At 39.8% G+C, this 23,766-nt stretch overlaps 1 protein-coding gene across 1 annotated transcript; it reads right to left on the minus strand.

Annotated features, from left to right (window-relative positions):
• Positions 1-1,605: 1,605 nt before the first annotated feature.
• LOC140476781 (proton-coupled zinc antiporter SLC30A8-like) lies at positions 1,606-22,373 on the minus strand. The gene is made up of 7 exons (XM_072569581.1): positions 22,262-22,373; positions 19,917-20,063; positions 18,441-18,594; positions 14,044-14,230; positions 9,419-9,524; positions 5,715-5,849; positions 1,606-2,441 (listed from the first exon to the last, which is right to left on the minus strand). Exons 1-7 carry the CDS (start codon positions 22,278-22,280, stop codon positions 2,296-2,298), a joined length of 894 nt encoding a protein of 297 aa, XP_072425682.1. The 5' UTR covers positions 22,281-22,373; the 3' UTR covers positions 1,606-2,295.
• Between the last annotated feature and the right edge of the window lie 1,393 nt (positions 22,374-23,766).

Consider the following 23,766-nt stretch of genomic DNA (forward strand, 5'->3'; position numbering starts at 1 on the left):
TGACCTTTAAAGGAATCCAGCATGCCCTTATCAATTGTACATTAGATGAAAGCAGTTGAATTTTTAAAAGTTAATTCACACGATGAGGGCATCACTGTCTAGGCCAGTATTTATTGCCACCTCTAATTGCCCAGGTATCAGTTAAGAGCCAATCATGTTGATATGGGTCTTGAGTCACATGTAGTGCAGACCAGGTAAGGATGGCAGTTTCCTTCCCTTGAGGACATTAGTAAACCAGCTGGGTTTTTCCCGACAATGGTTTCATGGCCAGCATCAGACTCTTAATTCCACATTTGTATTGAATTCAAATTCCACCAACTGATGCAGCGTGATTTGAACCCAGGTCCCAAGAACATTACCTGGGTGTCTGGATTTACAATCCAGCAATAATACACCAGGTTGTTGCTTCCCCTTGTGCTGATTATAGAGTGACTTTCTAGGATGCAGTATTTTGGGACAAGCTCTCTTTCTTCTCCAAAGCATCTTGCAGCTGCTGTACTTGTACTGTCTTACCTTTTTGTTGACAGTGGCACCCAGAACTATCCTGGAGCCATAAAAACACATGGGACCTCTCCCTGTGAACTCTGCAGTGTTACATATGTTGAGCAGTGTATTTTATTTTATAAGCAGTCTGCTTTTTTATTGTTTATAGAGAGCTAGTGGATATCCTGCTCTGCTGTAAATAGCATATATTTAAGAGACACTTATTGATAATGATGCGTTAACTAAAATTGAATTTTTCTTTCAAAGTAATATGGGATTATCATTTGTATTTTCAGTTCAAATAATGCAATGTCCACACTCTTGTGGAAACTGAAAACGGGTGATCATAATTTCAAAATCATTGTTAAGGGTATTGAAAAATCTCAGAATATGACTTCAAACTGTGGTAGTAAAGCTTCTAATGTTCATCATACACGCCCTGATGTTTCAACCAAATAATAACAAAATTTAGGACTGTTATCAGGCAAGTTTTCAGTAGTTAGGAGAAAGTTCTACAACAGTGGCAATAGGAATACTGCAATTATTTAACAAACAACTGCAAAGGACCAGGGAGAGGAATACAGTGGAATGTTAAGATCTGAGTCAAGTAGCTTTCCTCCTCCGTAATCAGCTTGTGAATGCTACTGCTGCCTTAACCCAGGATTAGTTGATCCTGTCAAAGGAATGTCAGCTTTATAATAGCATTCAATGCATTAATTGTATTGTATGGGAAATCTGACAGAAGCCCATCATTCCTTCACTAAAAGCTGCTTTATACGTTCGTGAGAATTAAATGGCTGTCCAGTAGATAACCTGTCATGCAAAGTGAGACATGTTTTTATATGATTCTTCTGCAAACTCAGCCGTCATTAGTAACCATCTTGAAACTGCTAAGGAGGACACAAATTTTCAAGGTCCTTATCTTGTACTGAGTGTGTCTTTTTCCCAGTCTCTCTTATCAGTCATTGTTGGATTAAAAAAAAGGCAAACACACAGAAGTTGGGAGAACATTTAACTGTATTCACAAGGGAATAGTAAAATGGTAATAATTGAATGAAATAACCCAAAAAACCAGCAGATCAAAAGATCAGAGATATGTGGATAAAAAGGAAAGCACTATAAACGACTATACAAAAATGGTAGATAAGGTCAAAAGCTTATATTCACCTTTTAACTGAACAGGAAGGCAGACAAAAGTGTATTAACAGAATTGCAGACATGGAGAGAAAATAATTTCTTTGCACTCATAAGTTGGCCTCTGGAAACAAACCACCATCAAGGAATGCAAGTACAAAATCAGGAATTATTTGGTTAGGTTTAAAAACCACTGACTATAAGTTTATGCTGTTACTTGGAGTTTCTGTCAGACTCCTGCTAGAGGTGACCATTGAAGGCGTATTTGAGGAGCAATGATTTTGAAGCAGTTAACACATTTTTTTAATGTTAATTATATGGTTACATATCTAACTGGGTCAGAGATAAAAATGCAAGGGAAGCTTTTTGAAAACAGACATGCAGTGATGTTGCTCAACGGAAGTGCAGCCTTTCAAGTGTTTGGCATCGTTTCTGATACAAAATTAAGCAAATACAGAATGGTTTGGTAGCTATGATAAATTGTTCCACTTTTTTTCTGCTAATAGGCAAATTGAATGTGTAACACATTATTTGTAAGACTTTGTTTGACATATTCCTGACTTTTACTGAGGTTTTTAAAATGACAGTAAATGCAGTGAAGACCAATAGATTTGGCTTCACTGGTTTTGCAAAACATAGTTCAAACCGATGAAAATGGATTTTGTATATTAAGCAACTTTAATCTTTGGGTTCCTGACAAAATAGGCACGTTTGTTCTTGATCGGAATATCGTTCTACTTGAATTGTGATAGAATGAACAGTGAAGGTGTCAAAAATCATCTGTGTAATTTCCTTAAGTACTTGTTGAGGATTCACCTGATCATCTGTGAAAAACAGGAAAGTAATTATTGCTAAGCAAGTACTATGCATAGATCATCTGGTAAATAAACAAGAAGCATCACATCAGCTTGACCCTACTCTTATTAGATTGACAGTTCCAATGTTCACTGTAAGCTCAGGCCTACTTTGTATCCTCTTTAGGAAAATTAAACAGCCCTTAACCTCTATCTGATTCTAATGCATACAGCCAAAAGAAAGACAAGGAACATTTGCAAGGTGGAAAAAAACAGACCAAGTTACTCAGATCAAGGTGAAGATTCAAGATTTAATGACCTGGGATGGAATTAAGAAAGAAGCTGAAAGGGGGAAATTGGGGAGAGGACTGAAAAATCAGGCATTATGGCTGAAAACAGCAGTTCATCCTGTTCAACACCTATGCAGGCTTCACTGATCTTAGATAGGCTTCCCTAAGGAGTTGTACATCCAAGAACTGTGTTTCCCTAGGACAGAATTGGGGAACCTTTTCATTTTGGAAGGCCACATTATGTGAATCGTAATCTAATAAGGCTGCATCCAAGAAACTTCAATTATATATTCTTCAAAATTCACATTATTTTGTAAGAATCTAACTACTATGTACTAACTAAAAAAAAAGAAAGAATGTTAATTCTAAAGTTAACCAACCTTTTAATTACTTTGTTGTGACTGCTTTTTGTAGGAAAGCATTTGAGTATTTGGTTGCAGCATGGTGATCTGCAGTTTTAGCTGGTGCTCTAGATGGGTATCCGTCATTTGTGACCTTAAGAGCGTCTTGATTTTGGTTAAGTAGGAGAATGTAGATTCGCAGCAATAAGCGGGGATTATTTTGTTGAATTTTCTTTTACTCTCTTGTATTTTAAATATAGTCATTTTAAGATTAAAATAAAGATAATAAAGGATGAAAAAAACATATTAATAAAAAAAAATTTGTTCTGCAAAATTTAGATTAATTCAAAGGGCCATACACAATAGCCTAGAAGGCGGCAGGTTCCCCAGCCCTATCCTAGGATATCACTGAGCATCTCTCCATCTCACCTTCATCAGAAAGATTTGTAGGTTTGCTCGATTGCCACAACTGCTCCATACAGAGCAATTTTATCATGCAGGGTGACAGAGGCCTGCTTTCATACTGCAGTTCGATTTAATATTGGATACACTGAGATATGTCAATAGGATAGAATTCCTTTTCTGTTGCTTCTCTGTGATACAAAGCAGAGCGTAACCTCACTCCCTGCTGCAAAGAGTATTAGAGGGCAGGATAACTTCAGCAATCAAATGACTATAACAGCAGTAACTTAACCATTCCTTTGTTTTTAAAAGCACACCCCACCAAATGACAGCAGGATCCCTTTGGCCAGCAGGATCTTGTTAGGATTCCTTACTAGTATCTGAACCTACTTTTCCTTTAATGTGCATAATACAAATCATGAGACAAATATGTATTTATTTTTAAACAAAGTATTTTAGTGCAAATTTGGGGGTTTAAGATTGTGTTTGTCAGGATAAGGTTATCAATTAAACTTATGTAAAAACTGCATTGGAAGAAATGAAATGAAATGGGGGGGTGGTGAGAGAATGTTAGACTGAAAGCAATTGTATTGGGATTGCACAACACATTTCTTATTTGTTGGAGAAGTAATGGTTGCCTTTATCCAGGATATAGTGTTAATATTATTTGCTTTTAGAGTAAAGCATGTGGTTTTCGGCATAAGTGGCAAGAATGTGTGAGTAGGGCCAGCCACCCTTGTCTGTTCTATCCACTTCTGATAATGTCTGGGTCTCAGAGGGTCAAGTACCAATGCCTATTCCATGTAGGCTTCAGAAGTGGAAAAGAAACATAGAAACATATGAAATAAGAGCAGAAGTAGGTCATTTGGCCCTTTTAAGTCTGCTGTACCCTTCAGTACGATCATGGTGGTACCTAGGTACAGTGTGTAATGTCCCCACTTTCGGAATAAATTGTACATATGGTAAAATACTGAATAAATCAATATTAAATTTACATTATTAAAACTAAAATTGCTTCCAAAGTTCATCTTTCCCTTTCTGCAGCCTTCACCCTCTCTGCTCTGATAGTCTGACATTGTCCCTGGGATCAAAGCAATGTGCTCCTTTCCTACCACCACTGATACCATCGCTTCTGTGTTTGCTACCTCCAAGCTGGAGACAGTCACATTGTGCAGGTTCTGCACCTCCAACACTGGACATCGACTGACAGGGTCCTGCCTCCGGGTCGACTGACCTCTGGGGTCCTCTGTTATCTTCCAATGCCACCACCTGTGATGGAGCAGGGATGGAGATACACGGGGCCCTGGCCTCCCGCAGGAGGAGGCCCCCAGGGCAACCAAAGCAAAACAAAAATGTGACCAAGCTGGCAGGACAACAATGAAGCTGGGTAGATGTGACTGGTTCTGCCACATGAGCCCCACACCGCCATCTTGGAATACAACTCCTTCTTGAAAATATTAAACATTTTAGCCTCAACTACTTTCTGTGGCAGAGAATTCTACCGGCTCACCAGTTTCTGGGTGAAAACATTTCTTCTAATTTCAGTCCTGAATGGCCTACGTAGACTGTGATCCCTAATCCTGGACTCCCCAGTCATTGGGAACATCATTCCTGCATTTATCTTGTCTAGCCCTGTTAGCATTTTTTCAAGTTTCCAAGAGATCCCCCAACATTCTTCTAAATTTCAGGGAATATAATTCCAATTAATCCAGTCTCTTCATATGTCCATCCTGTCATTCCAGGAATCAGTCTGGTCACCTCTGTAGCACTTCCTCCAAAGCCAGAAGTAACCCGTGCAGCTTTTGGAAGAAGATGGCCATATTTAAAGACAGTTACACTTCTGCCTGATGCCCTGCCATGATGGTCACTTGGTATAGCTAGAAACTCAATTAGCACGATTGTGTCAACCTAGATCAGATGATATGATGGAAATTACAATCAAAACCACCCAACTTGGTGTTGGTTAGTATTGAGCTGCCGCTAGGCTTTTGTTGGATACCTTGTACAATGGAGGTTTTCAGAGGAAATGAAACATTTAGAATATATGAGAATTACATAAAACGTATTGAGATAAACTTACCTCAGGAAATCAATATTTAATGGCAGTGAATAGTGTAGTTTTGTGGCACAAACATGCTATTAATGGTATTGAGCTCATATTTGCTACTAACTACTTGAAGCATAGCTAAGTAAGCAAGTATAACTAATATATCAGTACTGCTGACAGAATGAAGCCAAGAAATTGTATTTAATGTTGTTTCTTTACTGACCTGTAGCAACATGAGCTGAGATAACAACCTGGCTCAAGGTAAGAGCCCAGAGATGAAGGCTGTGTATTGTTTTCACTCCATTAACTGCAAGAATCTTTTCCCTCACCACATTATAATTCAGTCCAGCTGGTGCACCTTGATGATAAAATAAATAACACAAAATATTAATAATATTCTACATATTTTAAACATTATTAAAAGGAGACTAGAAATTGAAGGTATTTTTTATTTTGCATGAATCAGAACAAGAAACAGACTTGAAAAAAGTGCAAAAAAAGTGCATTTGTGTGAGCTTAAGTTCATATATAAATACTCACAATCCTGTTTCATGTAGGCAAAAAGAATTTGTATATTCATTGTTCCTTTTCCAATAAAGGGATCTAGGAGACAGGTCGACTCTGCCTATGGCAGAACGCTGACTGATCAGAACCTGGTCTGAGAAATAAGACTGTTGATTAATTGATCTCCTCAGCGATTATGGCCCAATTAATCAGTACCCTCTTCTCATTCTGCATAAAATGGTGTCTTTCTTTCAAGTCTGTTTCTTATGTCCTAGTTCTGATAAGTGTAGGATAAAAAGCATCTCGTCTCTTTTTAACAATGTTTAAGTCAGCACTGCCAAGCAGTTTTCTATATATTTCACATTATATCCGTGTTTACACATACAAACCCGTATTGATATCTAATCTTTGTACTTTAATGGTGATTCTAACAGGTGAAAACATCCAACTGCCCCAGTCAAAAATGCCCAACACGTTGCACTTCATCATACTAATTTGTTTATTACTGCTAGCATGTTCCATCCAACACAGAGGCCTTGACCTGAGCACACAGCTTGAGATTGTTTGTGTGGTTTAACAATGAGAAAATGTACTGACGTTTACTGAGCAATGGTATGCTCTTTGCTGTCCCATTTGACTTTCTCTTGAATTCAGTGAGTCTCTATTGTTGTCAAGCCTGTGCTTTCCACACTATCACAGATCTTCTCTTTTTTTTCTTTATCTGACCCTTTCCTGGAATTTGTGCAAGCTTAAAAGCTGTTACAGCTGTAACTTTGTACAGTTTTGATGAAAGTGGGATTGGGAGTATAACAAAGGCAACAGAGAATCAAGAAACAAGTAAAAACTGAAATTATTGGAGAAACTAAAGAGGTCTAGCAGCATCTTTGGAGAGAAAACAGTTCATGTTTAGACTTCAGTGACTTTTTTTTAGAACTCAGAAGGATCTGAGGGCTCTGAAGAAAGGTCATTGGACTTGAACTGTTAGAGCCTCTGAGTTTTTCTCCAACAATTTATGTTCTTGTTTGTTTCCAGTCTCCAGCATCTGTATTTCTTTGTGTATTAAAGTAATGCATCAGGCATCATCAGATGCCCCTGAATTAACACTTTGGCAGGACAGGACATCCCATAATACTCACTCTGTCACACACATGCACGTGCACGCACACACACACAAACTTTACAGAAAATGTCATCCCACCAACAATAGGAGCTAAAATTATTATTAGATCAACAACAGAGGAATAAAATGTTGCCAAAAAGAGTAGTGAGTTGATGATGAAAAGAATTTTATAATTAGTTCAGCAAATGAACAAGGAAATGCTAGGAACAGAGAATGACAATAGATAATAAGAATCATTAAAGCAGGTGGTAAACATTTCTATAGGTATACTATAAGAGATTAGTGAAAATAAGCAGAGACAGATGAAATACTGGGAAATAAGGCAATGTATTTAACATTTGGATGTGGTAATAGGACATTTAGAAAATCATAAGACTAATTAGAGTTGGCACTGGTTTATATGAAGGAAAAAATGTTTTGATAAATGTTGCCAGAGTTTTTCTGAAGAGAATGAAATGCATTTGGATTTTCAAAAAGCTTTCAATAAGTGCAATACAGGTTATTACACAAAATTAGGACTCATCGAATTGGCTATCTGCTAAAAGCAGAAATAAAAAGGTTTGGACCTTTGCGAGTTACAAATTACATAATGACTTAGATGAGAGAATGGAGTGTAATGTGTTAAGCTGGCTGACAATACACAGGTGGGAAAGTAATGGTGAGCAAAGATGCTGCAGACAGATATTGATAGAATAGATGGGTAAGAACATGCCATATGGATATAATGTTGCAAAGGGTGAAGTTATCCATTTTAGTAAGAAAATATAAACACCAAAATATTTCTTGAATGGTGGGAAACATTTGCATTTCAGACAGACATTGATGTCTTTCCACAAACATCACAGTTAATATGTAGATACAGCCATCACAAGGTAAATAGTGTGTCCGTTTTTGCTACAAAGGATTATGAAGAAATCTTACTATAGTTATCCAGGAGTTGAAGAGGCCACATCTGGAGTACTGTGTGCAGTATATCCAAGAAAGGAAAAACTTGTCTTCAAGGCAAAACAATAAAAAATTAACTAGACTGGATCCTCGGATGAGAGAATGCCATGGGATTGAGAAGAATAAGAGGTGGATTCATTGAAAATAAATTCTTAAAGGACTTGACAGTGCAGATGCTTAGAAAATAATTCCTCTGGTTAATCAATTGAGAACATAGGATCTCAGTCATGGATTAAATAGTTGGCAATTTTGGGCTGAGATGGGAAGAAATTCTTTACTCAAAGCATTGATCTTTAGACTTTTCTCTCACAGGGAGCTATGGCCGGTCTGTCATTATGCATATTCAAGGAAAAGGCTGATGGATTTTTGTGCACTAAGGAATTAAGAGATGGAGCAGGAATATAGAATTGAGGTAGAAGATTCACATGACCTTACTGAATAGCAGAACAAGCTTGAATAGGCAAATGGCCTACACAAGCTCCTTTACCTTACGTTTCTATGTTCTTCAACTGAGCAGTGGGGTGGTTAATATTAAAGGGTAAATTAAATTAAACAGCTGCCCCACCAACTACTTAATGTCACCCTCCGTAAAGTTGCAACTGCACGATACACAGTATAATCTAATATCCTTTGCACTGGTCAATGGAAGTAATTTGTAGGATGTGTAAGGGCATTCAAAACAAGATGGTCAATATTTTGTCCCCAAATATGTTCAAAGTTATGGCCTTTCATTTACACAAGGCATTAGATAATTTCTATCTGTATATGCCCTTCCTTGAATTCGAAGTCCTGATTAGGTATGTGTCCTGTCCCTTTGTAAAGGCATTCATTGACTCAGAATAAAATGCTTTATCTCAGAGTTTCTGCCACATAGTCATGGTTCTGAAAGGGAGATCTTCCCATATTTAATTCTCAAATAGAATCATTGAAAGTTCAGGCTCAAGAGGAAACTACTTTGCTCATTGTGTCTGTCAGAGAGAACGGGAATTGCTTGCAAAGAAACGCAAGCATCAGAAATTAGAAACAGAATAGCATTAGGTTTAAAATGCCAGTACTTTTTAATTGGTGTAATTTATATATCTTTGTAAGGTATTCCACAATCATTTCTCACGATAGATACCTACTTGCTTCTTGAGCCCATTCATAAAATTTTTAATCTGTTAGCTTCATCTACATGCCTATTATTCTTTGTGCAAGTTCTGTTCCTTATGTGCTCCAAAGTGCCAAGAGGACATCATGAAGCCAATGTTGCATACACGACAAAACCCCAAACTTCCATTTATCAAAACTTTTGTCTAAAATCACTCAAAATGAAATGACAGTAGAAATAAAATGTGAATAATAAAGTTAAGAATTACCTTCCATCAACACCAACAAAATATCTCGCAGAACAGTGATTGTTGTTCCCAGAACAAACACAGAGAAAATAAATGTGCAGATAGGATCAGCTACTTTGAATTCAGGCTGGAACAGACAAGAATAGTGATACCTTTTTCCAAATGTTTATTAGATGTCTCCATGAAGCACATAAAGTACAGTGAGCAGAAACTACATTGAATGCTTTGTGTTTTCTTCCTTCCTCCTTATGTGTTCATGAACAATGGACACATGATAAAACCTCGACCTATGCTTTATAAAATTGTGCCAGAATTTGCTAGGTGCTGAATCATCTTATTACTAATATCTATATGGTTATTAGCTTCCTGTAATGGGAGTTATATTTTTTGATAATAGTTTGCATTTAGAAAAAATGGAAGATTTTCTTGTTGTGTTCCATTTATAAAAAGCAGGACTAATTCAATCCAGCTAATTATGGACCCATCTAATCTTAAAATCAATAGCAAAGCGATGGCAGGTGTCGACCTACTAAGTAATTATCTGCTCAGCAATGCTTTGTTTGGGTTCCAGATCTCATTAAAATCTTGATTCAAATATGGTCAAAGAGCAGGATTGCAGAAATGGCTTATACCAAAGAAACAGCATACATGACTAGGGAGGTTGTGCTATAACTGTATAAAACCTGATTAGGCCTCAAATGGAGTACTGCGGGCAATTCTGATCAGCACACTATACAAAGAACTTGACTGCACTAGAGAGAATATGAAGGAGATTTACCAAGATGCTGCCTGGGCCAGTAGATCACAGATACAAGGAAAGGTTGGACAAGCACTAGTTGTTTTCCTTGGAGCTACACATTTTCCATTAGTAGTCGGATCAATAACCAAGGGGTGTAAATTTAAGATGACAGGCAGAAGGTAGTTGAGGAGAAGCTTTCTTCACTCCACAGGGTAGGGGGAGCCCATAACTCTTGGCCTGAAGGAATGGTTGAGTCAGAAACTCTCAGCATTCAAGGAGTATTTATGTATTCACTTGCACTGCCATTGCCTCTAGTGTCATGAAGATCTGAATGGCCACCTATAAATGTTGGTAAGAGGGAGTGCCCTTCAAAATCTGGCATGAAGGAGCCATAGTAAATTAATATCAATGGGAATGGAGGAATACACTCCACTGATTGGAGTAATACCTAGCACAAAGGAAAATGGCTATTGCTGTTGGAAACCAAACATCTCAGCCCCAGAAGATTGCTGCACAAGCTCGTCAGGGTGGTGTCCTAAGCCCAACTATCTTCAACTGCTTCATCAATGTCTTTTTGTCCTTCATTTGTGGGATGTGGGTGTCACTGATTAGGCCAGCATTTATAACCCATCCCTGATTGTCCAGAGAAAAGTTAAGAATTAACCACATTGTGGGTGTGGAGTTACATGTAGGTTGGACCAGATGAGGATGGCAGATTTCCTTCTTTCAAGGACATGAGTGAACTAGAGTGTTGTTTACGATGTAAAAAGAGAAAGTGCTAGAGAAACTCAGCAAGTACAGCATCTGTGGGGAGAAAAGCAGGATTAACGTGAGTCCAGTGATCCTTTGTCAGAATGTGGTGGTGTTTATGACAATCAACAGTACTGTCAAGGTTACAATTTGGCTAGTTTCTCATTCCAGATTTTATTGAATTTAAATTTTGCCATCTACCATAGTGTGTTTGAGCCCGAATCATCAGAACAATAGCCTGGGGTTCTGGCTTACAAATCCAGCAAAATTACCATTAGCACATCTCCTTACAACTCCTCAAGAACTGACATGGTCAATACCTCCAAGGAGCAATGCACTGAGAAAATGCATGACTGATAAGTGGCAAGAAACATTTGTACCACATATATGTCAGGCAGTGACTATGAAGAGAACCTAACCATCTCCTCTTAACATTCAGTGGTATTATCATTAATGAATCCCAAATCCTCGGCATCCTTGGTGCTTACCACTCAGCAGAAGCTTAACTGGACCAGCTGTATAGGTTCCTGGCTGTAAGTGCAGTTGAAAGGCTTGCAACTCTGTGGTGTGTAACCTATATCCTGCCTGTCACCAAACAAAATCAAGAAGCTCGACACTGTTCAGAATAAAGCAACCTCTCTTAAGACTCCATCCATCAGCTTTCACATTTACTCCTTTCATCACCGGTAAACAGTGTATGATCTGCAAGATGCAATGTGTCAAATCTTTACAGCTCCTTTGACAGCACCCATGAAAGTTGGCCCAGTATGAAGGAACTCTTACTAAAGCTTCCAAACCATACCTGTCATGGTCTGCTGCCTGACAAGAGGCAACTCTGAGGAGTCTGTTAGCCCTGTTCTCTGGCAAATGAATACTCTCTGCTAATACAACAGCTCTACAAGGGTGTACAGCATTCTTCTTCAGGAACTGCACCACACATTCAGACCTCAACTCTATGTCCCTCTCCCTACCTCAATAGAGGACACCACATGATGAGAAAACACCCACCAACACCTTGCGTTGTTTTGTCCTGAGACCTGTGCCCTTCAAAGAGCTCTGGTCTCCTAAAGCTTTGCCGCACAGTGTCAATTTATGTCACTTTGCCACTTGAATAGCAATAGTGACATAACCAAGACTTTACTTGGTGAATCTGACCCTGGCATTCAGAACACAAAACACTGCCATGTTATTGTGTCAAGTAGCAATGCCAAACATCCAAGTAGACAATACGTATTCTAAGGAGAAAGTGAGGACTGCAGATGCTGGAGACCAGAGTTGAAAAGTGTGGTGCTGGAAAAGCGCAGCAGGCCAGGTAGCATCCGAGGAACAGGAGAATCGATGTTTCGGGCATAAGCCCTTCTTCAGGAATGAGGCTGGTGTGCCAAGCGGGCTGAGATAAAAGGTGGGGGGGAGGGGGTGCTGAGAATACGATAGGTGGAAGGAGGTGAGGGTGAGGGTGATAGGCCGGAGAGGGGGTGGGGGCGGAGAGGTTGGGAAGAAGATTGCAGGTCAACAGGGCGGTGCTAAATCCAGGGCTTGGGACTGAGATAAGGTGGGAGAAGGGGACATGAGGAAGCTGGAGAAATCTACATTCATCCTGTGTGGTTGGAGGGTTCCTAGGTGGAAGATGAGGCGCTCCTCCTCCAGGCGTCGTGTGGCCAGGGTCTGGCAATGGAGGAGGCCAAGGACCTGCATGTCCTTGGCGGAGTGGGAGGGGGAAATTAAAGTGTTCAGCCACGGGGCGGTTGGTACGTATTCTAAACCATGTACTTCACTTAGCCCAATATAAGGAATATTGGAGCCAACTACAACCAACAGAATGATGATCTGCTAACTCTGTTTCAGTGACTGTGACCTGGTCATTCTGGTACAGGCGATAAGTAATAGGCGGGACTTCATCTATTTAGCAGGTAGTAAAATGTACTCAATAATGATCAGAAGACCATAGATACAAATAGCATAATGAATACCTCTGGAAGCACTGGAGATTTTGGATTCAGTGCCACAAAAGTTTCAGTGACCTGCTGTGTGGTGGCTAGGTGTGTGAGTCTTCCAATTAATCAGAAACTGCTCTTGAGTGCAAGTGCAATATGCAAAGCATCTGGAGGACACCAGTCCTCAACCTTGGAGGACAGTGTCCTTAAGTTACTGATGCTGTGTCCAGTCCTAACAGGTAAGACTAACAAAGAATAGATGTTTCAAATCATATGGAGGAGATTCCTTTCATCATACATCAGTACATTACCTCATCTCCCTATCCCCGTTATACTTGTAGGAGAAATGTGTCCATGACAACCCTTGTGAAGAGCAAAGATGTGTCAGCATGTGCAAGTTTCCTAACTGCTTTTCCTCTTGACGGCAGAATGAGGACCCACAAATGAAATTTCAACCTTTTTTTTCGTTGCAGCTATGTATATTTAAACAGATAACTATGGGTGACCACATTATTCAGTTAATATAGAGAAATAACATGAAAAGGGTGGCATTCATTGTGACCTTTAAGAGACTTGCAGCTTCCTCTGATCTTTTCACTCTAGGATCACAGAGTTCTAGAATTAAATAATAGGTTATCCAGATTGACCCATCAAACCAAAATTCATGTTCTCTCCTGTGTGGGCCCAGGCCTGTTGCATAATGTTAATGTAATCTTTTGCAGCATAGAGAGGTATAGTGTCTAGATGCTAATACAAAAAAATCAGCTAATGTCCATTCTATATGGAGTTTTTCTGTGAATCAATGAAAATGGATTTAGTGGCAGGTTCTGCTGTAAACTTATAAGTAAAATATTGCGGATGCTGGAAATAAAGTGCTGGGAATAAACAGCAAAAGGGATGAGAGACATGAAATTCATGTTGAGTTGATTAAGTGTTGTAAACTTCTTTTGTAAATTCACCTTTTCAAAAAGGCATACAATAACTTCAAGTTTGAAGTAATAACAATATATACTTTCTACTTCAATATGGGCATGAAGGTGTAGCTTGGAGATGGTTGTTTTGAAAAGTCATTTTCTGATAGCTTAGCTTGCAAACTCAGTCAAGGTATACTAAGGCAGCATGCATAATTTGTACATCTACTTGGTGAAGAAAAATATTAAAATGAAATGGCACTTGAAATGTTTGTTGACCTAGAATTCAAGTGTTATAATATAATAACCGACCTTGAAAAAAATTATAAGGGCACTAATTAGCACACTCAGGCTTTGTAGGAAATCTCCCACGACATGGATAAAAGCAGCTTGAATGCTGGCATTTGGCTGATGGTTGTGAAAAGCTTCCGCTGAATGCTCAATACAAGTTGCACTGTGGTTGTGACCATGACCACCCTGATGAAGGGCCAATCCCATTCTGCAAAACACAAGATTAGATGAGTTTTGCTTCAGGTTTCAGTAAAAAGCTGTATTAAATAGCTGTTAGATTGAATATTTATATACTATATATATTTACAGTTATGATTTTAGTTTAAATTTCTGTTTCATCACAGAAACTGTATTCAGTGGTCAGGGTCTGTTCTGTAGTTTACTGAATAAGAGCTACTTTCCTTTTTCTTTTAATTACAATATTTAATTCTCTCAATTACATAAAAGAGTATTAGAAAAGACTTGGTTCAGTGGTAGCAATTTTGTGTGTGAACTTGAAGCTTGAATGTTCAATTTGTGTCCGACTACTGAGACTTGTTGCTATTTGTGTGTAAAATGTCCTGGATTATAATTACTACAGTGATCACTTAAACTGCAGAAGTATTTCATTAACTTTGGAGATCCTGAGGCTATGAAAGGTGATATATGAATACAAATGCTTTATTTCATAAATTATTATATGAGAGAAACGTAATGGTGGAAGCCAAGCTAGAATGAGAGTGATTATAATGCTCTATACATTTAGAAATAAACAGGAATATTTATGGGGTTTTGTATTTTTTTATTGTATTAGAGTAAGGCAAGTTTATACTATTGTTGAGAATCAAGCAGAACACAAACATAAAATGCAGGAGAACTTAAAAAGTTAATAAGAGGGGCTAACAGAACGTATAAGTAAAGATTAGAAAGCACATAACAGGGAATACCGAATTCTTGCAAAATATAAAGTAAATAACGATAGTCAAAGGGAATGTGGGCTAATTATTGACCAAAAAGGAAATCTGATGAAGGCAGATGACATTATTGGATACCAGCTTGTGTGTGCCTTCACTAAATGAGTATTCTAACGGTATCAGAAGAAATGACACTGTTATGGTAGATGAATTGGATGAGGACATTATAGTGGCTCAGTGGTTAGGACTGTTGCCTCATAGCACCAGACACCCGTTCGATTCCAGCCTTGGTTGACTGTATCGAGGTTGCCTGTTCTCCCTGTGTCTGTGTGGGTTCCATTGGATGCTCTGTTTCTTCCCATAGTCCAAAGCTGTGCAGGTTAGGTGGATTGGCAATGTTACATTGTCTATAGTGTCCACGGATGTGCAAGCTAGGCGTTTTAATGATGGTAATTATGGGAAAAAGGTAGAGAGCTGGGCCTTGGTGGGCTGCTCTTCAGGAGTAAGTGCAGACAAAATGGGCTGAATGGCCTCTTTCCACACTGTAGGGATTATATGATTCCAAGATAAAAATAGATAAAGAGGATACAGTTAAAAGGTTGTCGCAGTTCAAAATGTAAGTCACCAGGTCAAGAGGGGATGCATCCTGCCAAAGCAAGTAAATGTGGAAATATCAGAGGCTTTGACTACACTGTTTTAATCCTGTTGCATATGGGAGTGATGTCAAAGAACTGGAGACTTGAAAATATGATACTCCTATTCAACAAATGAGAGATGGGTAAATCTGCAACCGTAGGCAAGCCAGACTAGCAGACTCAGATTAAGATCATTGGCAAAAGAATCAGAGAGGTTGTAGGAATTATTTGAAACAGCAAATTATGAATGTAATACCTGAAGGTAAGGTGTTAGCAAATCCAATAGCAACTTTCAAAAGGGAATTGGACGTATACTTGAAATGTAAATTTTTGCAAAGCAGGGGATGGGACCAAATACACAACACTTTCAAAGAGCCAGCAGAGATGCAATGGCCTTATTCTGCATTGCATGATTCTATGACATCTGAAAATTTAAATAATTTTAAAATAGCATCTTTGGTAACAGGGTCAGGTAACACGAACAAATATTTAATTCGTTCATTTAAATTTCCTCTATGAGTAGTGGCTTTAATTCCTTTAAAAGAATTACATTAAACTCTATCTAAATGAGTCGAGAAATGGTTAATTCCTTCCGATAATTTCAAAATGGCGACCTTTTATTAAGGAAAATAATATCTTCTAGTGTGCTCTTTATACGCAAATAGAAATGAAACATGTTTTCTGTGAGATGAAGAATCTAGACTGTTAAAATGTCTAGATCCCCAGGGACTGATAATCTATATTCCAGGATAAAGGAAGTAGCTATCAAAGTAGCAGATAAATTGGATGTGATTCTGTACATTCTGGAGCAGCCCAGAAGATTGGAGGGTGGTAAATATAACACACTATTTAAAAAAATGAGGAAAGGAGGAAATAAAGAATTACAAACCTGTACACCTAACATTAGGAGTAGATAAAATGTTAGAGTCTATTTTAAAGGACATTATATCAGAGCATTTAGAAAACTCCAATGAAATTAGACAAAATAAATAATGATTTAAGAAAGTGAAAGCATATTTGAGGATTTGAGAAGTTTTTGAGGATGTAACTAGTAGATTAAATGAGGGAAAAACAGTGGAGATGGTAGATTCAGATTTGCAGAAAGCTTTTTCAAAAGTCCCACATGACAGGTTAACTTTAAAAATTAAAGCACATAGGATTGGGGTAATATACGGGCATAGATTGAGAATGCATTTGCAGACAGGAAACAGAGCATAGAAAATGGATCATTTTCAGAGTGAAAGGTGAGGACAAATGGGATACCACAGGGATTGAGATGTACACAATATATATCAATAATGTGGAGAGGGAATCAAATTTGTATGTAAAGAGGCTTTAAGGTTATTTAAACAAGTTGAGCGAGTGGGAAAATACATGGCAAATACAGCACAACGTGGATAAGTGTGAGGATACTTATTAGGTAGGCAAAACAGAATGGCAGAATATTATTTAAATGATAGAAAGGAAATTGCTGTAGGGACATGAGTGTCCTTGTTCATCAGTCATCGAGAAATGCAGGTGATGCAAATGGTTAGGAAGGTAAATGTTATGTTGGTCTTCACTGCAAGTGTATTACAAGAGCAACATGTCTTAATGGTACTGTGCAGGGCCTTTGTGAGACTATACTTGGAGTACCTTGCAGTTTTGGTCGTCTTACCCAAGAAAGGGTACACTTACTAAAGGGCACATTTGGTTGTGAAGGTTGAAGAGACTGGGGGGTGGGGAGGTAGGATGGGTGGCAAGATTGTAGTACAAGGAGAGGTAGGATCAATTAGACCTGCACCAAGTGAAACTCAGAGGAATGAGGCATATCTCACTGAATTCTGACAAGACTGCACAGATTATATGCAGGGTTGATGTTTCACCTTTTCGGGGCCCTTTAACAGGGAATCATGGTCTCAGGATAAATAGATTACCTAAAGTATGGAAACAGGCCCTTTGGCCCAACAAGTCCACACTGACCCTCCAAAGAGTAACCCACCCAGACCCATTCCCTTGCGTGATATAGGACACAGGGAGAATGTGCAAACTCCACACAGACAGTTTGTGTGGACGGTTGCCTGAGGTGGGAATCGAACCCGGGTCCTTTGTTCTGTGAGGCAGCAGTGCTAACCACTGAGCCACCGTGCCACCCACTGAGCCACTGTGCCACCCATGGATACATAGTTGGCTACTTTGAACTGAGATAATGAAAATGTCTTCATTCAGAAACTGGTGAATCTGCGAAGGCCAAGTCAATTAATATATTTAAGAAAGAAATAGATTTTTAGACACTAATAGCATCAATAGGCATGAGGATAGAATGCCAACCATGAACATACTGAATGGCAGAGTAGGCTTGATGGACCAAATGCCAACTCCTGCATCAATCTTCTGTGCTTCCATGTTACTTTAATGACAACAGTCAGTGAATGATTGAATCATATATAATGACAGGAGTCTTCATATTTAGGTCTAGCACATTCTTCCTTTAGGAATAATACCTTTTCAGGCTGCTATTTGACATTGCTAATGTCAGCATAATTTCACTAGAAGTTCTGGATGGGGAAATCATAATAAACACATCAGTGATATGCAATTGTGACTAAAGGAATAATTCATACTTTAGGCACTATTCCGAACTCTATCTTTTTTAGAGGTAGACATATTTCTAATCATTAAGGAATCAAGGGTAATGAGGAAATGATAAGAAATTGGAATTGAGGATTATCAGATCAGCTATGATCTTATTAAATGGCAAAACAGTCTTAATGTGTTGAATGGCCTACTTCAACTCCAATGTATAACATTTATAAACATAAAAAGTAATTGAAGAAAAGTTTAATTTAAAAAGCAGCATATGTTTAATTTAAAAGTAGCATATACAAAGCTATAATGAAAGTTAACTTACATTACATTTGCCACCACTGCAAAGGTAGATGTTATAACCATCACCAATCCATCAATTTCATAATCAGCATGAACCAATCTTACATAAGCAAGGTAGACCAACACTCCTGTTACAAGCCAAATTGTGATCACTGAGAACAGTGCACCAAGAATTTCTAGTAAAAATAAAATTGGAATTAGTAAGAATAGTTTGCACAAAAACACCACTAGATGATTTGACATGCAACAGTCCATTGCAATTGATGTTTAAGATGGAGATGCTTAAGATAGAGCATAAACTCCCAGACAACCTTTATTTACTGTAGCTTTGAGGAATCTGTGTTCCACTTATACACTAGACTGCAGGCACTCTTTCATTTCTTGAGGGCTGTTTATGCATTTTTGGTGGCATTTCAGCACCATGTTCCTGATCTTTGGTCACTTGGTGCAGACTGGAGGACCCTGTCATGGGTTTGTTTGTGGATCTGGTCAAAATGGCCATAAGCAACCAGTCCAGGCAATGGGGTGTGGAGTGAGTCCCTATACTGGACTTCCTACCTCTCTCCTGTAGTTACATCTGCACTGGATATCCTTGGAGAGGAAGACATGGTGTCCAGTGGCAGGCTTAATGCTTATTACTGGTGGACATCACTGGAACTGGAGCGCATTGTTATCACCTTCAGTGATAATTTAATTTCATTTTTATATTTGCTTTTAACTTTTGATTTTTATTAGAGTATCCCATTAAAGGATTGTTAACTTTTAATTTGACTTAATTGGCATAAATAATTCAGAAGGAGGATCACCGGACCTGAACTGTTAATTCTACTTTCTCTTTCCAGATGCTGCCAGACCTGCTGAGATTTTCTAACAATTTCTGTATGTGTTTGATTTCCAGCGTCCGCAGTTCTTTTTTATTGTTTGGCAGAAATAATGTTTATTTAAAAGACTACGATCAGTAGCAAATAACAACTTGTGTTTAGGTAGTGTCTTTAACACATAAACATCTCAAGGTATTTCATTGAAATTTTATCAATGAGACACACCGGGAGATTTTGGACCAGATGCCCTAAATCTTGATCAGAGATAGTCTTTAATTAGTGTTTTTAAATAGTTAAGAGAGGTATAGTAGGTCAAGGAGGGAATTCCAGATTTTCACATATGACAAACAAAATAAATGGCCAGAGATCAGCAACACAGTTATTTGCATCGTCCTGGACACGCAAGTAGTCTTGTTTCATGAAATAAAAATAAAAGAAACCAGGCAGGTTGTGTAACAAGTGGCTTATCCAATGCCAGCTGCTAACTACATCAAATTTTAAATCACAGAAAAACATCATTTGGTTTTCATAGCATTTTAAAGTATGAAATACCCTAAACCAAAATATCACTGAACTTTTAGTTTACACTGGATAGATTCTGAAAAGTAAAACTATTGTTTCTCATCAATATTCCTAATGCTTCCAGTTAACTGCAAGTACTTTTCTGAAACTCTCACCTGCTCTGTACCATCCAAAGTTTAATTTCTTTGTGGCCGGTCTTGATGATAACCACAATGAACACAAGCTAATCAGAAAACTTGTGACATCTGCTAAAAGATGTGCTGCATCGGTCATAACAGCCAAGCTCCCTGCTAGATAACCACCTGAGAGAAATGGTAGAAAATTAAGTCATCGAATATAATGGAGTAATTCTACATGGACCTAGTAAAGATCATTTGGTAATGACTTAACTTCATTCTTTTTAATCATAGCCATTTCTTTATACGGCTATTATATTCACAGTATTCACTGATGTTCATAGCCTCTTTATAATACTTGGATGTTCAGAGCTGTTGCATATCAAGATCCTCAACAGCTTCCATCAATAGTGTCTACATTGAATCATGAAGTCATATAGTCATAGAGATGTACAGCATGGAAAGAGACCCTTTGGTCCAACCCGCCCATGCTCACCAGTTATCCCAACCCAGTCTAGTCCCACCTGCCAGCACCCGGCTCATATCCCTCCAAATCCTTCCTTTTTCATATATGCATCCAAATGCCTTTTAAATGTTACAATTGTACCACCCTCCACCACTTCCTCTGGCAGCTCATTCCAGACACGTACCACCCTCTGCATGAAAAAGTTGCCCCTTAGGTCCCTTTTATATCTTTCCCCTCTCACCCTAAACCTATGCCCTCTAGTTCTGGACTCCTCCAACTCAGGGCAAAGATATTGTCTATTTATCCTATCCATGCCCCTCATAATTTTGTAAACCTCTAGAAGGTCACCCCTCAGCCTCCGACGCTCCAGGGAAAACAGCCCCAGCCTGTTCAGCCTCTCCCTACATCTCAAAACCTCCAACCATGGCAACATCCTTGTAAATCTTTTCTGAACATTTTCAAGTTTCACAACATCTTTCCAATAGGAAGACCAAAATTGCACACAATATTCCAACAGTGGCCTAACCAATGTCCTGTACAGCCGCTGCATGACCTCCCAACTCCTGTACTCTATACTCTGACCTATAAATGAAAGCATACCAAACGCCTTCTTCACTATCCTATCTACCTGCGACTCCACTTTCAAGGAGCTATGAACCTGCACTCCAAGGTCCCTTTGTTCAGCAACACTCCCTAAGACCTGACCATTAAGTGTATAAGTCCTGCTCTGATTTGCTTTCCCAAAATGCAGCACCTCGCATTTATCTGAATTAAACTCCATCTGCCACTTCTCAGCCCATTGTCCCATCTGATCAAGATCCTGTTGTAATCTGAGGTAACCTTCTTCGTTGTCCACTACACCTACAATTTTGGTGTCATCTGCAAATTTACTAACTCTACCTCTTATGCTCACATCTAAATCATTTATGTAAATGCCGAAAAGTATTGGACCCAACATCTATCCTTGTGGCACTCTACTGGTCACAGGCCTTCAGTCTGAAAAACAACCCTCTGCCACCACCCTCTGTCTTCTATCTTTGAGCAAATTGGCTAGTTCTCCCTGTATTCCAAGAGATCTAACCTTGCTAACCAGTTTCCCATGGGGAACCTTGTCGAACGCCTTACTGAAGTCCATATAGATCACAGCTACCGCTCTGCCCTCATCAATCCTCTTTGTTACTTCTTTAAAAAACTCGATCAAGTTTGTGAGACATGATTTCCCACATGCAAAGCCACGTTGACTATCCCTAATCAGTCCTTGCCTTTCCAAATGCATATGCATCCTGTCCCTCATGATTCCCTCCAGCAACTTGCCCACCACCAACATCAGTCTCACTGGTTTATAGTTCCCTGGCTTGTCCTTACCACCCTTTTTAAACAGTGACACCACATTAGACAGCCTCCCGTTATCCGGCACCTCACCTGTGATTATCGATGATACAAATATCTCAGCAAGAGGCCGAGCAATCACTTCCCTGGCTTCCCACAGAGTTCTAGGGTACACCTGATTAGGTCCTGGGGATTTGTCCACCTTTATGCATTTCAAGACAATCCTGGGGTCCAACTGGACAATCTCCAGACCGATGCTAACACCGTCCATAAAGATTCCTCTACCAGTATTGAAGTCCTGTTATTATCTCAGCATGTAATCATGGACCTAGGAATGTGCAAGTCTCCAACACTCAGAATCATGCAGCACAGAAACAGACCCTTCAGTCCAACCAGTCAATGTCATCAAGGTCAACTCCTTGCTCTGGAAGATCAATAAGTTCCAGGCAGACCATGGAGCATCTTTCAACAAATTAAACTTTTCCGATTGGCGAAAGGTAATACCCCTGTTCATTGTTTTCTTCATTTATATACCAAGAGCTCTGTTTCTAATGATACACATTTGAAGTGTAGTTACTGCTTTACTCACCAGCCAGTTCTCCAATCATAAATGTTAGACAGATGACCAAAGCTATCCACAGCTTCTTCTTAGCTTGACATTGCTCTATTTGCTTCTGTTCTTGAGCCTTTTTATTGCAGTGACAATGGAAGACTCCATTGGACTCACAGACACTCTCAGATGGTAAGCCAATCTCCTGTTCCAGATTTGGAAGTTGGCACGATGAGCTGTGGGATGGCACATGGTGATAATGAATTAGGTCCGAGCATTCATCTGTCAGTTTATTGCGAATACACGAGTGCTGGGACTTCACACAAACTTCAGAAACCAACTGACGACACTCGTTGGGATTGCCAGTGCCAGTAAAAGCCGAGGCTGCATGAATCGGAGAGCTGGCCAGGCCTCTGGGCAGCAGGAACTTATCAGCATTGCCCAGCCAAGGGCGTTACTACAGGGGCCACGCTGCCCACACCCCGAACCCAGCCTCCAAGCTCAGCGGAGTCGGGGGTCGGAGGGGCGGTGAGGTGGGGGCGCAGGGCTGTGGCGGTCGGTGTCAGGGGTAGGGCTATGAAGGGCAGGGTTGGGTGGGGCTACAATGGGTGGTGTCAGGGGTCGGGGCTGTGATGGGCTGGGTCAGGGGGCTGTGGAGTGCAGGGTGAAGAGGGCAATGGTGGGCGGGGCCATGAATAGCGGGTTTTGGGGTCTACAATAGACTGGTCAGGGGCAGGGCTATGGTTGGCGGCATGGAGAGGGCTATGGTGGCCAGTGTCAGGGTTTGCTGGGGCAGGGTCAGCGGGTGGTGTCAGTTTAGCGGAGTCAGGGTGAAGGGCAATGGAGGGGCCAGCCCATGAGGATGGGTTGGGGTTAGAGGGGTGAGGCTATGGAGGGCTAGGACAAGGGGGGAATGGTCATGTTTGTGGTATCAGTTGGGATAGGGATTCGAGGGCAGTGTCGGTGCAGCAGGGTTGAGCGCACAGCTACAAAGGGGTGGGATCATGAGGATGGTCAGTAGCCAGAGAGACAGGGCTATACAGGGGCAGGTTCAGGCTGTCAGATGAATAGTGTTATACAGGAATGGGGCATAGGAGAGGGATGACGACGGGCAGGTCTAGGAGAAAATGCCTGCGTAAGGGGATGGATTAAGTGGGGTTACTGTAATGGGTGGGCTCAATAAGGGTGATCAGAAAAGGACCAGCGTGGGAAAGGTCCTCCAGTGATAGAGCCAAAAAGGTCCATCAGTGATGGAAGGCATAATGATTGCAACTGGGGGAGAGGTAGAGGGTAGGGTGCCACTGAGAAGTGTCATGGACTGAAGTTAATGGCAAGGAGCCAGTGAGGAGCTAGCGAGGGTGGAACAAATGGGAGGAAAGATGTAGTTAAACTTGAAAGGGTTGAGAAAAGATTTACAAGGATGTTGTTGGGATTGGAGGGTTTGAGCTCTAGGGAGAGACTGAAATGGCCAGGGCTTTTTTCCCTGGAGTGTTGGAGGTTGAGGGGTGGATTCATTGAAGTTTATAAAATATGAGAGGCATGGG

The sequence above is a fragment of the Chiloscyllium punctatum genome, chromosome 5, assembly GCF_047496795.1.
Source record: "Chiloscyllium punctatum isolate Juve2018m chromosome 5, sChiPun1.3, whole genome shotgun sequence".
Taxonomy (NCBI): Eukaryota; Metazoa; Chordata; class Chondrichthyes; order Orectolobiformes; family Hemiscylliidae; genus Chiloscyllium; species Chiloscyllium punctatum.

Bases quoted from the DNA above. Each gene is read 5' to 3' on its own strand.
- LOC140476781 (XM_072569581.1), bottom strand. The intron at 5,850-9,418 runs GTAATTCTTAAC...TTTATCATCAAG, and splicing joins TTTGTTGGTGTTGATGGAAG to GTGCACCAGCTGGACTGAAT. The intron at 2,442-5,714 runs GTCAGTAAAGAA...TGTTTTTCACAG, and splicing joins CTCAGCTCATGTTGCTACAG to ATGATCAGGTGAATCCTCAA.